Below are 15,254 nucleotides of genomic sequence, written 5' to 3'. Positions count from 1 at the left end.
CAGTACATATCTCCCCTTTCTGAATCCTCTGACGAATGAAGTGACAATCGACTTCAATGTGCTTTGTACGCTCATGGAATACTGGATTAGTTGCAACGTAGATGGCAGCTTTGTTTTCACAATACAACTGTGAGGGTGACGAAGAACAATCCTAATCTCAGATAAAAGTGGTCTCAACCAGATATTATATGTACTCGTGTGTGCCATCGCTCTGTATTCTGCCTCTGCACTTGACTTTGCAATGACATCTTGTTTTTTGCTTTTCCATGATACCAAGTTACCTCCTACAATACCTTGTAGTTGATCTCCTATCTGCAGGAGATCCAGCCCAATCAACATCAGAGAATCCCTCAATTCACATATGACCATGTCTCTTGAATAGTAGGCCCTTTCCAAGTGCACCCTTCAAGTATTTCAAGATCTGAACCACTACACTCCAGTGTGAGGTACATGGGGAACTCATGTGCTGGCTGACCACCCCTACAGCATAAGATATATTAGGACGAGTGACTGTAAGGTATATGAGCTTACCCACTAGTCTTCTATACCTGCCAGGGTCTTCCAACAGATCTCCTTCTTCTGGAACTAGTTTTACATTGGGATCCATAGGTATAGATACAGGTTTTACTCCAAGATTCCCAGTCTCTTCCAACAGATCCAGAACATACTTCCTCTATGATAGAGACAAGCCACGAGAGGAGTATGCCACCTATATCCCAAGAAAATATCTGAAACGTCCCAAGTCTTTTGTAGCAAACTCCTTTTTTAAGGTCTTCAGCTTCTGTATTCCACCTGAATTACTACCTGTAATTAGGGGTGGACATGGTTCGGTTCAGTTCTGGGGTATACCCAGAACCGGACCATATATAATTGGTTCCCCGAAATTGGAACCAGAACCGAACCATTTATCTTTGGAACCGAACTAAACCAGAACCGAACTTGATCGGTTCGGTTCTGGGTTTACCCAACCTTTGACCAAATGGAGATATTTTGCCTAATCTTATATTTTTCCTAATCAGAGGTTGGAGAGAGAGAGAGAGAGATGGAGTACCGGAGGTTGGAGAGCAGAGAGCCGAGAGCCGATGGAGAGTGGAGACAGCGATGTTGGTGGTGGGCAAATAAAACGTTAAAGGGGAAAAGTGGACAACTAGGGTTTCTACTTTCTACTTTCTAAAAAGGCAAAGAAACACGTTAAAGGGGGGTGAATTTATGCTCAAGGGGGCACATCACGCTCGGTTCTCAGCATAGTTGTCAACCCGTGACTCGAATCGTGACCCGATTTCTTAATTTTGTGACTCATGACTCGTGACTCATAAGAGTTTTTGAAAAGAGTAGAAATGTAGTTGAAAAAACTATCATTATATCTCAAAAGATGAAGCATGTAAAAAAAAATATGACCCAATTGCACATAGATAAAGCACTAAGCCAAAAAAATCCATGTATCCATCCATAATATATACTAAGCACGTAACTCTCCAAATGTCATTCACCTTTTCCAGAAAAAGTTTTCCCTGGAAAGTATTTTTCCCCTACATCATGTTTTGATCTTTTGATTGGGTGGGGTGGGGCCCATATTCTATACCCAAGAATAGCATAGGTAGGGTCCACTATTTTACCTTTGATCTGATGAGCCCACCAAATCTATCGAAACCCATGCATATACCGTGGGACGAACTTTTTTGTTTTGAATGGTTTGGACGAATTATTTTACACCTCATGCTATGATGGGGTGGGGCTCAATATTTAATGACCATGCCTAGGATTGGTTGGGCCCACTGTCTCTACCCAAACCAATGCAGAGATGGGGTGGGGCCCAATAACAATTTTACCCCTAATGTTATTGACAAGGTGGTGTCCACCGTCCCTACCCAAACTTATGCATTTGACTGGAGCCCGCCATTTCACATCTCATATTTTGATGGCGTGGGGCCCACCATTTACTAGTAAATAACTACATGCTTGTAACTTGCATGAACAAAAATAATTAAGTTTTAAGTTCCTACTTCCAAGTTTTCAACCATCAAAGCAAGAAAGCCCAAGCCCAACGACTCGATTCGACTCGTAAAAGTCATAGTTTTTTTACTCGACCCGGAGCGACTCGTAAGAGTCACCAGATGACTCGTAAGAGTTTTCAACAGAGGCGACTCGACTCGAAAGCTCAGCGACTCGACTAGACTCGAGAGTTGACTCGTAAGAGTTTGACAACTATGGTTCTCAGTTCCAAAAACCCAAACCCAGAACCGAACCATATATAATCGGTTCCCAAAAAACTAAACCGGAACCGAACCATTTAAAATTGGAACCGAACCGAACCAAACCAAAGTGACCGGTTCGGTTCGGTTCCTCGAGTTGGACCCCAACCATGTCCACCCCTACCTGTAATGATGATGTCATCAACATACACAATCAATAGAATGCACCCTGCTAAGGACTGAGTACCTTGTGATCTCCTGCACACTGCCTTAGGCGAAACTGCATAACGGCCTCACTGAATCTCCCAAACCATGCTCGTGGAGATTGTTTCAAGCCATACAGAGATTTCTTCAAACGACAGACAGAGGAGGACAACTCCCCCTAAGCAACATACCCTGGAGGCTGCTCCATATAAACCTCCTCATGGAGGTCGCCATGTAAAAAAGCATTCTTCACATCTAACTGATGAAGAGTCCAACCATTATTAACTGCTGAAGAAAGGGGGAGATGGGTTACGATGTGGTAGATGGTTTTCGCTTTGGTTGGAGGCTGGAGGAGATGGAGAAGATGGAGGCTGACGATTATCGGAAAACCTGGCTCCGATACCTCCCATGTTACGTGAAAGAGAGGAAAAGGAGAAGAGTGAGTTAGGGCTACGCTACCCATCAGTGAAGTATTTATATAATAAAAGAAGGCTACAATGACAAGAATGCCCCTAATAGGCTTATTCTAATAATAACTAATCGTGATTTCAATGATTTAGGCCTTTTTCTTTTAGATTTTGAGAGTTGTTTGTGATTTCAATATAGAAATCATTTCAATATAATTTGTTTACTACCAACACTTCTTTGTATGATGATGACTATGGATTTGAGTGTGTGCTTTGTTTACAGTTATGATAAATTATATGATGAATATAGTTTGAGCGTTGTTTAGTGATTTATTGCATGATGAATATAGTCTGTACTTTGGATTACTAATCATAGAATTTTTATCTCATCTTACGATTTACGATCCGATTTCCGTTTCGAACCCTCTTACAACTTACAATCCGATTCCGATTTTCAGAACCTTGATAACATGCTTAAGTGGTTGTTATATATGTATGTATGTATGGGAAAAGTGTTGCTACTTGGTCTTGTAGCTAAGCTTATCTACTCGGTCGGGTTAAATACAGTGGGGGCCCACATTGTTTGGGTGATCCAAACCATTCATTTGAAAGCCCCTTATCTAGATAAGGTGTCCACAAAAAATCAGATCCATAGGATCATCCTAACCCAGCCAACAGTGGAGGGAAAATGGGAAAAAATGGGCAGACACAGTTTGTCCACAAATCTGCCCATTTTCCCCTCCACTGTTGGATGGGTTAGGATCATCCTATGGGTCTGATTCTTTGTGGACACCCTATCTAGGTAAGGGACTTTCAAATGAATGGTTTGGATCACCCAAACAATGTGGGCCCACACTGTATTTAACCCGACCGAGTAGATAAGCTTAGCTACAAGACCGAGTAGCAACACTTTTCCGAGACACACACACGCACACATAAAATGGACGGTTTTAAACCTCTACAAATTGAAGGGTTTGGATGACCCTATGGAGATGAATTTTTAGGCACACCCTATCTATGTCAGGGCCCATCAAATGAATGGTTTGGATCACCAAAAAACGTGGGCCCCACTCTGTTTCTGGTCGACCAGATAAATACAGCCCATTTATAAATATTAATATATACATAATATATGTACCAATAAACAAAAAGGCAAATAACCCACTGCATAGATGATGACAGAGCACGAAATGCAATGTTGAATGGTGGCTCTACCTTGCCTCAACAGATGACCTTCCAGGCTTTCCATGTCATATATATTTAGTCAATGCAGCACACATTCAATCCATATATGGATAACATACATATAAAGTGGAAGAAAATTGACAGCAGCTATTCAATAAGAAAAGGGTGGCTGATACATGCAAAGAATCATACCTGTCGAACAGCAACCAAATACTTGATCCCCAAAAGGCTCCCATGGCGAATCTCCCATTCCTGTCTGCACTGAAAGAATAGAAAGAGAGATTATAAGGCCATTGGCAGCCTCCATTAATTACATGACGATTAAACAATCTAAGAAACTAGAGTACATCAGTCACCTGCATTTGTAGTAAGATATTCAGAGTCTCATGAACTAATGCAGGATGCATGTACTTGAGCACAGCACCCAGTGCTTGCGCACAAGTTTCCCTAACAGGGGCGACAACCTGGTCAGAAACATAATCTCCGAAACTGCATCAACAAAAATGAAAAAAGATTGACTCAATAAAACATCCTCCCTGGAGAGAGAGAGAGAGAGAGAGAGCATATCAAGGCAGAAGCATATTAAGACAGAAGAAGTATTAACCAGAAAAAAGATCTGCAGACTCGGCTTAATACCAAGATAAAAGTATTAGTGTTTGTTCATTGTCCATGTGGGTATCTAGAGCTCTTAATTTAATTTGTTATAAGTATAGAAGATTTAATAACACTTTTTCCAACGGCTTAGGCTTTTGGAGTTATTGGTTGTTTCACATGGGATCAGAGCGAAGATCCTGAGTTCAAACCTCCTGGATAGTAAAAATCCACATGCAATGGCCAAACCCAAAGGAGGGGCCGCATGTGCCACGCGTAGGCCAACCCTAAAAAGAGGGGCCACAGGTGAGGGGGTGTTAAAGTATAAAAGATTCAATAACACCTTCTCCAACAGCTTAAGCTTTTGGAGTAATTGGTTGTTTCACATAATTAAACCAAAAAGGTCCACAAGAAGGCAAGGAGGCAAAAAAAAAAAAAGTTGAAATAATCGACAACCATACCGATCTAATGATAGTACACACAGGAGACGAATAGCACAATCTTGAAGGAATTCCCAGTTTTTCATCCATGAATGCCTCGCTAGCTTGACCAATTTCATCACCTTGCAACCTTCAGGCAGATTCGCTAGTAACTCCATCTTTGCAGTGGAGCACCTATCTTCGATGACTAATTTCTCTTCTATCATATTACCAACTTCTCCTTTACACTGAGACACAAACCCGCCGAGACATGACTCAGACTCCAATTTAAGAGGACCTTTAGTCAGTCCACCATTAACCAGCCCCGGAGTTGAAGTCCGCGCACCATCATCAAAGCTTAAGCAAACACCAAGGTTAATATCTTGGTCTTTAGAGGCTAGTGAGCTTACTACTAATGGACTTGATTCATCTTCAACCTTTGGTCTCTTCAAGTTTGGCTCTGACTCACCCCCCGGCCCCGCCAATTGTATATTCAGATCAATTTCTCTCGCTCTTTTTGCTGAGTTGATTACGTTACTCTTATCCTTAACTTCAACAAGCCGTGATTTTTCTAAGCTCCAGTCAGGCATAAATACTCCAGCAGAACCACCTTGATGGGTTAAAATTTCTCTCAGCGCCATGATACTACCGTGGCGAACCTCCCAAACTGTAAATCAGACCGTGAAAATGAAAGTTATCAGAAAACTATGATTTCAGCAGCAAACCAGGTAAAGGCCAGACCGAGATAAAACCTACAGGATGCTTACTGGGATCAAACATATCATGGATGAGTTGCTCAACAAAATGGCAAAATGGCCACCTCCCATCACCATCATGATCAAAGCTGTCTTCATCCACAACAGTGTCTGCAAATACCTGCAAAGTAAAAAAAAATCTCAAAGTGAAAAATTCTAGGATGGTGAATTTTATGCAATTGAATGCTTTACAAGAAAGTTAATGAAAAGCATAATCACAATTGGAGGTTGTCTTCTATATTTTAGGGAAATGGAAAAGCTCTGCCATTCTAGAGAAAGTAAATAATTTTCATAAAGTATTGATAATTTTCATAAACCACACATCACACAATTAGTCGAATTTAAATATAAAATATCACAAAAAAATGAAGTTTGACTTATTTTAAATCTCACATCTCATCTCTCATACGTAAGTTTTCTCCTAGGCTAGGGACTTCAATAAGCGGGATTGAATGGTTGATCAGTTTTGATTGACAAAAATCTTCTCCTAAAGGTTTTGGAAGGATTACAGAAAAATAAAAGTATTGAAGTGATAAAAATACAGAAAAATAAAAGTATTGAAGTGATAAAAATAAGGCAATTGATGTTTTGTATAGCCTTCATTTGGTTGTGTGTGTGTGTATCGGGAGGATGGAAAGACAAAAAATGCCCTTCAACCAACTATAAAGTGGTCAAAAGGGTAAAAATTAAAAATAGGCAATTAGAGGGAGTGTAGAAAGGCATAAAAAAACCCTTCAACCAAGCTATAGAGAGGTTGAAAAGGTAAAAGAGGAAGTGGAGGTAGAAAGTGGTCAAAAGAAAAAAAAAAAAAAAGGCATTTAAAAAGGGTGCAGAAAGGCATAGAATGCCCTTCAACCAAGCTATAAAGCGGTTGAAAAGGTTAAGAAAATAGTCATTCAGGGGGCTGGGGTAAAATTGTAAAATTTTGAAAAAAAAAAAAAAAATTGTTCCGGACAGAATAGGGCATTCGTTCAGTAAGGACAAACCGAGACAAAAATGATAGGATCAGAATGAGACAATAAGTTGTTCCAGCTGGAATAGGCCATGTGGGAGATGATTATTCATTGCACCACAATAAATCTCAGCTAGACAAGAGGAAAAAAAAGGGGTGGCCAGTGCACGAGTCTTCCGCCATTGCCGGGTCTGGGGAGGGCTACATGTACGCAGCCCTTACCCCTGCTTTTGCAGAGAGGCTATTTACGTGACTCGAACCCATGACCACCAGGTCACAATGGAGCAACCTTACCGTTGACCCAAGGCTCGCCCTCCTCAGCTAGACAAGAGGGTGAAAGCCAAAATGTTTAGATTCCAATATTTTGGAATCGCAACATGATAGAATGACTAAACTACTTCATTCATTTTTTTGCAGAAACGAGGTGAATTTCAGAACATGCCAGAATGAAAGAAACATCTGATAATTTTGTGCGTTTGCCCCGTATGTTTCGGAGCAAATCCTTTTTCCAACTTCTTTCAAGCAAGCAATGATACGAAAATTCCAAACATAACAACGAATGGACTACTAAGGTTCTAGAAGTTTGCATAGCTTTTTTTTTTAATGGAAAGTTTGCATAACTTCTCTTCACCAAATGTTGCATTCCTACTAAAAACGAGCAAACAATGCACAACAATTATCATTAAGTCAGGGCATACTAGTACACATGGAAAGCTAATGCAGAGCAAATGATGGCAAGGAAGTCGGACTATCTTACTGAAACAAATGTTAGAAGTTCAAGTCTAAAAGTATATAGGAAAAGGAGGGCGGCAGACTAACAGCTAGCTAACACAACAGGACGGATGGTTGCAAGCCAATACAACCAACCAAATTTCATAAGTGAATAAATCTATGTAGAAGCAAACCTGTCATTCTAGCAGAGTTTTGACCAAAGTTTGTGAATAGACCTACATAGAGATCAAAAACATTTTGAGCAAAGCTTTTTTTTTTTTTAATGCCATTTTCACCAAAGTTTTAGTACAACAAAATGCTCAAACTTTAAAAAAGAATCACTGAGGGCAAAGCTTCACCAGAAGTTTCAGAATTATATGACTAGAGAGACAAATGATGAGCAAATAAATCCCATCCCAATTGGGATCAAGATTCTATATAGAAACATTTTAAAGTATATATTTTGGACTGTGAATAAGCCTCCCGATAAAATAGCATATTTTAATAGCTACATACTTTCAAATAAGTGGATTTAGTAATATTTGATGCAAGGAAAAAGTTTACATCCACATAATTGCTGGTACAACCGTCCAATTGAATAATACCATGCTGCTACTAGGGGTCAAGAATTTCAGCATGCAAAGATTTTCAGAAAACAGAGAATTCCTTACGACTTAAATTCTATGAATATGGACTTTCCAAACAATTTGCGGTACACTGGAATTACCCATAAATAGTGGTTTCTAGAATTTTGGAGTCATGAATTCCAACCATTTGTTACATCCAGTACCAGCTAATCACAGCTTGAAGAACTTTTGAAAACTCCACCACCCTCACAATCAGAAGCTATTAGCAGCAGCAGGAACAGGGGAAAATTAACACTTGCTTCACAAATATCGTTCTCGGGAATTTCTCAGCAAGGGAAAATCTTGGGATATATTATTTTTATTTTTTTGTAGGTTTTATATCAGGAAAAAACAATAAAAATAAAATTAATTAAAAAATATATAAAAGTAAATAAATTAAGAAAAAAAATATAAAATAAAAATATCATGATTTTACCGCGGTAAATAAAAAAATAGCTATATTTTCAAAATTTTCAGGATAATATTGGGATTTTGTTGTTTATCAAAATGTCGCTATATTTTGAAAATCTCGGAGATATTTCTGACATAACTTAACACAACAAAGCACCCAATGGAAAAGAGCTAAAAAATTCCGCAAGAAACAAAATAGAAAATGTCCAATAAATTTCACCACCCTTGCCAGCTAGAGCTTTTATTTAGAACCCCTAAATTCCATTTAGAGATGAATTCCTAGAAAAAAAAAGAAGTTAAAAGATCAACTAAATACTTAACATGTGATTTCCTCAGAGTCAAACACAGAAATTACAGACTACTACAAGAAAGCAAATCCAAAACTAACTAAAAGTCTTGAATATCTTCACTACTCCTAATCCTATTAGGTCTCCTCGATTATAAATCCAAACTCAACCTAAACTAATCTGTAATCGATTAAGAAAAATTATCTGCACTTCAATTCTTTCAACAGCTGGGTGCAGGGAGTACATTCATCCAAGAAGGACACTTTAAGACCAGTCCAAATAATTCAAGGAAATTATGGAAAAATCAAAGTAAATCTAGCATAAGAAAACTCCAAGATGCAGGAACGACAGATGATATGCAGACATGCTGATGCCAGCAATATGGTCTTTGTAACTCAGATTTTCTTTTCGGGAGATGATATTTTCACTCCCACTGCAGTACGCATTTGCCTCCCTTATAACGTGAACAGTGGGCAACTTTAACGCTTTTTGACGTCAAATCACGTTAAAAGGGGGCGAATGCGTATTGCAGGTGGGGATGAAAGACCATCGCCCTTCATTTCCCATGTTATTCTTCTGGAAATAAATCGTATGGGCTCTTTTGGATGTTTTGAACCTGAATTTCTAAATCAGTATTGGTTTCATCTTGACAGTCTGCAATATAGGCAAATATCTGCAATAGACTAGAATATTACTCTAATAAAATTATGAAAGGACTGGAATGCAATAGAATAATGGGTATTACCTTATCCGAATTGAGTTCATCGGGACTTGAACCCTTTATTGACATAGAATTTTGGGAATAAGACAACTCAAAATCATCATCCTCGGTCCAGCCTTTAGGATGGTCTTTCGCATTTACTTTGGCCTTCCGTTTTAACAGATTAATTTCCCTTGCACTTAATCTTTTTGGAATCATATTAGCCACTAGATGACGAATATTTTGCCCAGATTGTGATGCGTAATATCCATGGGAATGAACCTTCTGCATAAGATCTTCATCTCTGATCATATCATGCACATCCATAAACTGCTCACATACATCTAAGCCTGCAAAAAGGAACAGTCATATGATTGTATCCAAAATAGAAAGAAAAGTTAATACAGAAGAGATACAGTTAGGCCCTGTACGTTTAAGATTATGACAACCGATTGTGAGTGCCAAACCGATTATTGGACTCAAAATTAAATATAATTTTGAGTCCAATAATATAATTTTGAGTCCAATAATCGGTTTGGCACTCACAATCGGTTGTCATAATCTTAAACGAACAGGGCCTTAATGTGTAAGACACATATTGCAAACTAACATGCATGGCATAAGACAATAATAAACATTTCCACCTACACAATGCCAAGTAATTAATGTATTTGAACTAAACCTTTTCACTTATAATGCACAAAAGTGACAGATCAAAAAGTTTCCTTCCAATGAAAAGAATGGAACTTGGTTAATGTGGATTTCTGGTATGAGGAAGCCAAAATGGATTCCTTCTACAAGACACCTTTTCTCAAATGAGGAAGCTCCCCAATATGAAAGTTCAGCCCTACAACTACAGGAAATTCCAATTGGAAATGCAGGTAAACTGCTCTTTTCAGGTTAATTTTGTATTTGAAGTTTTGGCAGAGCACAAAATAAACTTACCAAGCCACAACCAAGTTCTCATGTTTCGATGGTGCAGCAGAACTAAGCTGCTTGTCGGATTTAAAAATAGCGCAAAGATCAAAAGAAACCAGGAAAAAAAGGTTGATCTACATCAACACCAGAGAAAACGCTCTCAAATACACACAAACCAAACAAAACATCTAATATCCTCTCGATAAGCCCATAAAAATAACATATACGCTCCGAAAATTTCCTTCTCCACAAGACACCTTTTCTCAAATGAGGAAGCTCCCCAATATGAAAGTTCAGCCCTACAACTAAAGGAAATTCCAATTGTAAATGCAGGTAAACTCCTCTTTTCAGGTTAATTTTGTATTCGCAGTTTTGGCAGAGCACAAAATAAACTTACCAAGCCACAACCAAGTTCTCATGTTTCGATGGTGCAGCAGAACTAAGCTGCTTGTCGGATTTAAAAATAGCAAAAATATCAAAAGAAATCATGAAAAAAAAAGGTGATCTACATCAACACCAAAGCAAACGCTCTCAAATACACACAAACCAACAAAACATCTAATATCCTCTCGATAAGCCCATAAAAATAACATATAAGCTCCGAAAATAAACCCTACTATGAGTAAGACTTCAATCCCAACCGACCATCCTAGATAATCTCATCCCTTGGAACCAAAGAAACCAACAGAGACTTAGAACAGAAAACAGAACCTTCTAGATCTGTCTAAGTGATCCAGGAGCATCCCCAGGGAGTCTCTAGATCGGTCTAGCTTGCTCATTCGTGTGGCATTAGTATAGGTTTACCTTTGATCAGTAACACTAAGCAAATAGGGTAGCTTAGTCATTTGTTCACTTTGTCATCTTTATTCTAGTCATTTTCTTACTAAGGGTAGTTTAGGAAAGTGATTTTTGTAAGGGCAGCGTATATAAGCCCAATTTCTCTCTTTAGTTTGGGAGATTTTAGATAATTTTCATTGAAGACATTGATTTTTGAGAAAGGGAATCGCTTTAACTCTCTTGGAAGAGAAACCATTCACTGAATTTGTCTAAGGCCAAGAAGTAATTTCTACCTTGAGCTGAAGCTTTCCCTTTGTTTCTATCAGTTTCCTCCTTGTGAATCAAGGAGTTTACCATAAAAAAAATCACTGATTTAGCATCCCCTTGCTAAATCAAGCCATTCTTGTTGAAAGAGTCCATCAGGATCTTGAGAAATTCAAACGAAAGAAGATGGAATTAATCTCCCTAGTTTGTGTGACTGTTGCTGCTTGAAATGGCGGAATTTCTGAGGTTCAAGCAATCAGACTTGTATTTATACAATCAATGCATCTGTTCAAGGGACAAGGGCATTATATATATATATATATATATATAGAGAGAGAGAGAGAGAGAGGAAAGTGAAGCTACACCGCCGGCTTAAAATACAATGGGCCCACATTGTTTTGGTGATCCAAAGAATTCATTTGATTGGCCTTCACATAGATAGGGTGTCCACCAAAAATCAGCTCCATAGGATCATCCTAACCCTACGATTTGTGGAGGCAAAAATGCACGTGTAAAAACCTTCACAAATTTGTCCATTTTTGCCTCCACAGTTTGAAGGGTTGGGATGATCCTATGGAGCTGATTTTTGGTGGACACCCTATCTATGTGAGGGCAATCAAATGAATGGTTTGGATCACCAAAACAATGTGGACCCATTGTATTTTAAGCCGGCGGTGTAGCTTCACTTTCCTCATATATATATATATATATATATATATATATATATTATAGCAGAAGAGAAATTAGAGAATTTTTTGAATTTTTTGGAAAATCTGTCAATTTAACACGTCAGTGTGCAAGGTATTTACGCTTTTTTGCCCTCCCACAAATCTGTATATACTAGCTATGGGAGGGTGAAAACGACATTTTCTTCTCCTTTTTTCACCTACTACAGATATTTCTCTGCTCCTTATTTCAGAGATATTTTTATACAGATGTCCTCCATTCCTCTCTCAGTCGTCAGAGATATTTTTATACAACTCTCTTTCTCTAACCTCAGATGATAACCATAAACACCATAGCATCCTCTCACCTCAAATCAAAACCCTAAACGTATTAAACCCATTCACGTCAACAATCTGAGATGGGGCTTAGCTTAGGGTTATCAATTGCAGCAAGTTTCAGGAAATCAAGGGTTTTCAGTTTTGTTTCGTTTCCCTCTGTGCTCGAAAAATCTGAGGCGGGGCTTAGCTTAGGGTCTGAAGCTTTCCTTGGAAATATCGGCCAACCATTCTCCCCCAGAAATCAGCATGACGGTGTTCTTCAACCGCTTCAACTTCTTGCCTGGAATGGTGAGTTTCACAGCTCCTCTAAACCTTATTTTCTGGCTATAAAAAGCTTTAGGTTTGGTTTAATCCCATTTTAATTTAGTCTATTAGGCCCTGTTCTTTTTAGATTATTACAACCGATTATCAGTCCAAAACGTATTAGTTTATAGCAGTTGATAATAAATGCATCTCTTTTTTCTTCCTTTGTTCCACTCTGATATGTGGAAATTTGAGTCCAATATGTACTGCCATTTATATTTTCCGGTATTTTTTATATATGCTGTTTTTGTGTTTCACATTTCTACACCTAGAGTATTTTTTAACCATCATCTGTATGTTAAATTGCTGTAATTACTCTTTTCTTCCTTCTATGTTTCCACCATTCCATACATCTGTCTAAATTAAGTGGCATATGTTTTTTTTAATGATTAAGTGGCATATGTTTTATTATTATATTATTTACTGTAGGTAACATTTATATTGAACGTCTTCATTTATCATGCAGGTCGTTGGTTGTCAATTCCGTTCTTGAAAAGCTAGCAATTCCTTTTGATCCTACAATCGCATAAGCTTTGTCCTATTTCTCTTTGTTTTCTTTATTTTTTTTCCTCTAATGCTCCTATACATGCAGGAATCGTTTTGGTGCCTCCTCTTGGTAGAAATGCACATGGGGCCTCCCTGTTTCCCTTTTCTCTTTTGGTTAGTTACTTTCTTTTACATTGTTTTTTGTTTTTGCTGTAATTATTTCCTTTGCTTAATTATAGTAGTACATAGCAAGAACAAAGTACATTTGACATTAATAATTTTCTTAATATTGTTTTCTCTTTTCTTATTGCTACCAAGACAGGAATTGCCTAGACTGAATTATCTAAAAAGAGCACATCTCGGAGATCAAATTCATACGCTGTTTATGGGCCAGGTAAATACTTTGGTTTTGGTTATTAGGGCATAGTTAGAATGATTTTCACGATATATTATCGTAATATAATTCCCATCCATCTTAGAATTCCATTTCTCTTCCTTTCCGTTTTTCCTTTCCTTTTTTTTTTCTTTTTGGCTGTGTTAGTGGGGTTTAGTTGTTCAAATTAATTGGTACTATTATCAGCATTAAATCTGTATATTAATTGTATTCCTAAGATGGATTAAGAAAAAAAGTTGAAAGGTAGTGGTAGGAGAGAAAAATCGATAAATGGAATTTGAATATTTTGGCCTTTTAAATGCTATCTTCTTCTACTTGGATTTATTTAGTTTATTTTCTGGCTTTTCTTTCTTACTGTTACTAATTCAATTTTGTTTCTCACAATGATATGTAGAAAAAATTGGATTGACCCGCCCAACTACTTGGGATCTGCTTTGGGAGGAGAAGAAAAGGCATAGGTAGAAGAGATTTTGAAGAATGTTAGCAATCCAGTATATGCCATTCTTAGTGTTCTTGAGAAGTATGGCAGCCTCAAATCATATTTCCCTACAAAATTTCAGGTAACCATATTATGTCTGATGAGAATTAAAAATTCATATTTTCTGTATGCTAAACCAAATTTTATCACTAAGTCTCTGTTTCTTTCAACATAAGAATGGAGGAAAATTTTGTTTTATGTTGTAAAAATGAACGTAAACAAATTTTACTTCCATTTTTACGTTGAAAAGAACGGAGCCTAAATGAATATACAATCTTTTTCATTTCAGGTACGTTAAGATTCATGTGTTATATATTACTAAACAAAATTGCATCTTCAGATCACTGGTCCATCTTGGTCATCCTCTGTGCTAACTTTTGGAACCTGAGCACATGTTTGCATAAATGTCTGTCCGTGCCCATATCTATAGGCCTCATATTCTTATGAATTGACGTTTATTTTCAATTGGATAGAGACAAGTTAGAAAAAAAGTTCTTGATTCATTTGCCCTGGCTTTTGCTTTATTTATTGGAAACTATATGTTGGTATTACATGAGCTTTAGACCCATCAACCTATATTCAGTTGCATGCTTAAATTTTTAATACAGCAGCTGCTGCTATCTCTGTTAAATTTGGGGACCAATTGAAACATTTGACAATAGGTCATTTTATGCTTGTGATTCTGCATATTGGCCAGCCTATGTTTTAGGAGCACTGCAACTAATTGTGGTGGTGAGTAAGGATCACTTATCAGGTCTGCCTCATTTCATATTTTCTGTAATTGATGTCATAATTTCCGATCATGCCATTAGTATATATGTTGGTCCATGCCCAAACTTCTCAGACAGATCCCATACACGCATTCTAACATTCGAATTTCTGCTTTAGTTTCTTTTAATCCGAAAGAATATCTCTTTCTCCATTAACTTTTGTATGTTTGCCTATGACATGATGCTACCAGGCTACTGAGTTTGTCAATGTTACATTAGTAACTTCTGCCTTGCTAGATCTTGCTGTGCTCAATGTCTGTTACATATCCAATTGTCGTGGTATTTTACTCATGAGATATAAGTATTTAACAATTATCATTTTCTGCCACTAGCTCTTTGATTGAACTGACATTTTTTAATGCAGCTTCAAGATAAAGTAATTGTTCCTGATTTTAAGAGTGCGGATTACACAAACCATTG

At 37.7% G+C, this 15,254-nt stretch overlaps 1 protein-coding gene across 2 annotated transcripts in view; it reads right to left on the bottom strand.

Annotated features, from left to right (window-relative positions):
- The window catches only part of RGD3 (ROOT GROWTH DEFECTIVE 3), a 73,583-nt gene that overhangs the window by 30,539 nt on the left and 27,790 nt on the right, over positions 1–15,254 (bottom strand). Inside the window, exons 7-11 of one of the 2 annotated variants that reach the window (XM_077380219.1) lie at positions 9,486–9,790; positions 5,766–5,874; positions 5,041–5,665; positions 4,345–4,477; positions 4,181–4,249 (exon numbers count right to left, since the gene is read on the bottom strand). In XM_077380219.1, the coding sequence (XP_077236334.1) occupies positions 4,181–4,249; positions 4,345–4,477; positions 5,041–5,665; positions 5,766–5,874; positions 9,486–9,790 (1,241 nt within the window). Of the gene's footprint in view, positions 1–4,180; positions 4,250–4,344; positions 4,478–5,040; positions 5,666–5,754; positions 5,875–9,485; positions 9,791–15,254 lie in introns of those variants that run through there. The other variant, XM_077380220.1, reaches the window with a different exon arrangement.

This window comes from Tasmannia lanceolata, unplaced genomic scaffold, assembly GCF_043159265.1.
Source record: "Tasmannia lanceolata isolate RefF3 unplaced genomic scaffold, GAP_Taslan_0.1 ptg000005l, whole genome shotgun sequence".
In the NCBI taxonomy this organism is placed as follows: Eukaryota; Viridiplantae; Streptophyta; class Magnoliopsida; order Canellales; family Winteraceae; genus Tasmannia; species Tasmannia lanceolata.
This window is presented reverse-complemented; position numbering and strand designations above follow the sequence as displayed.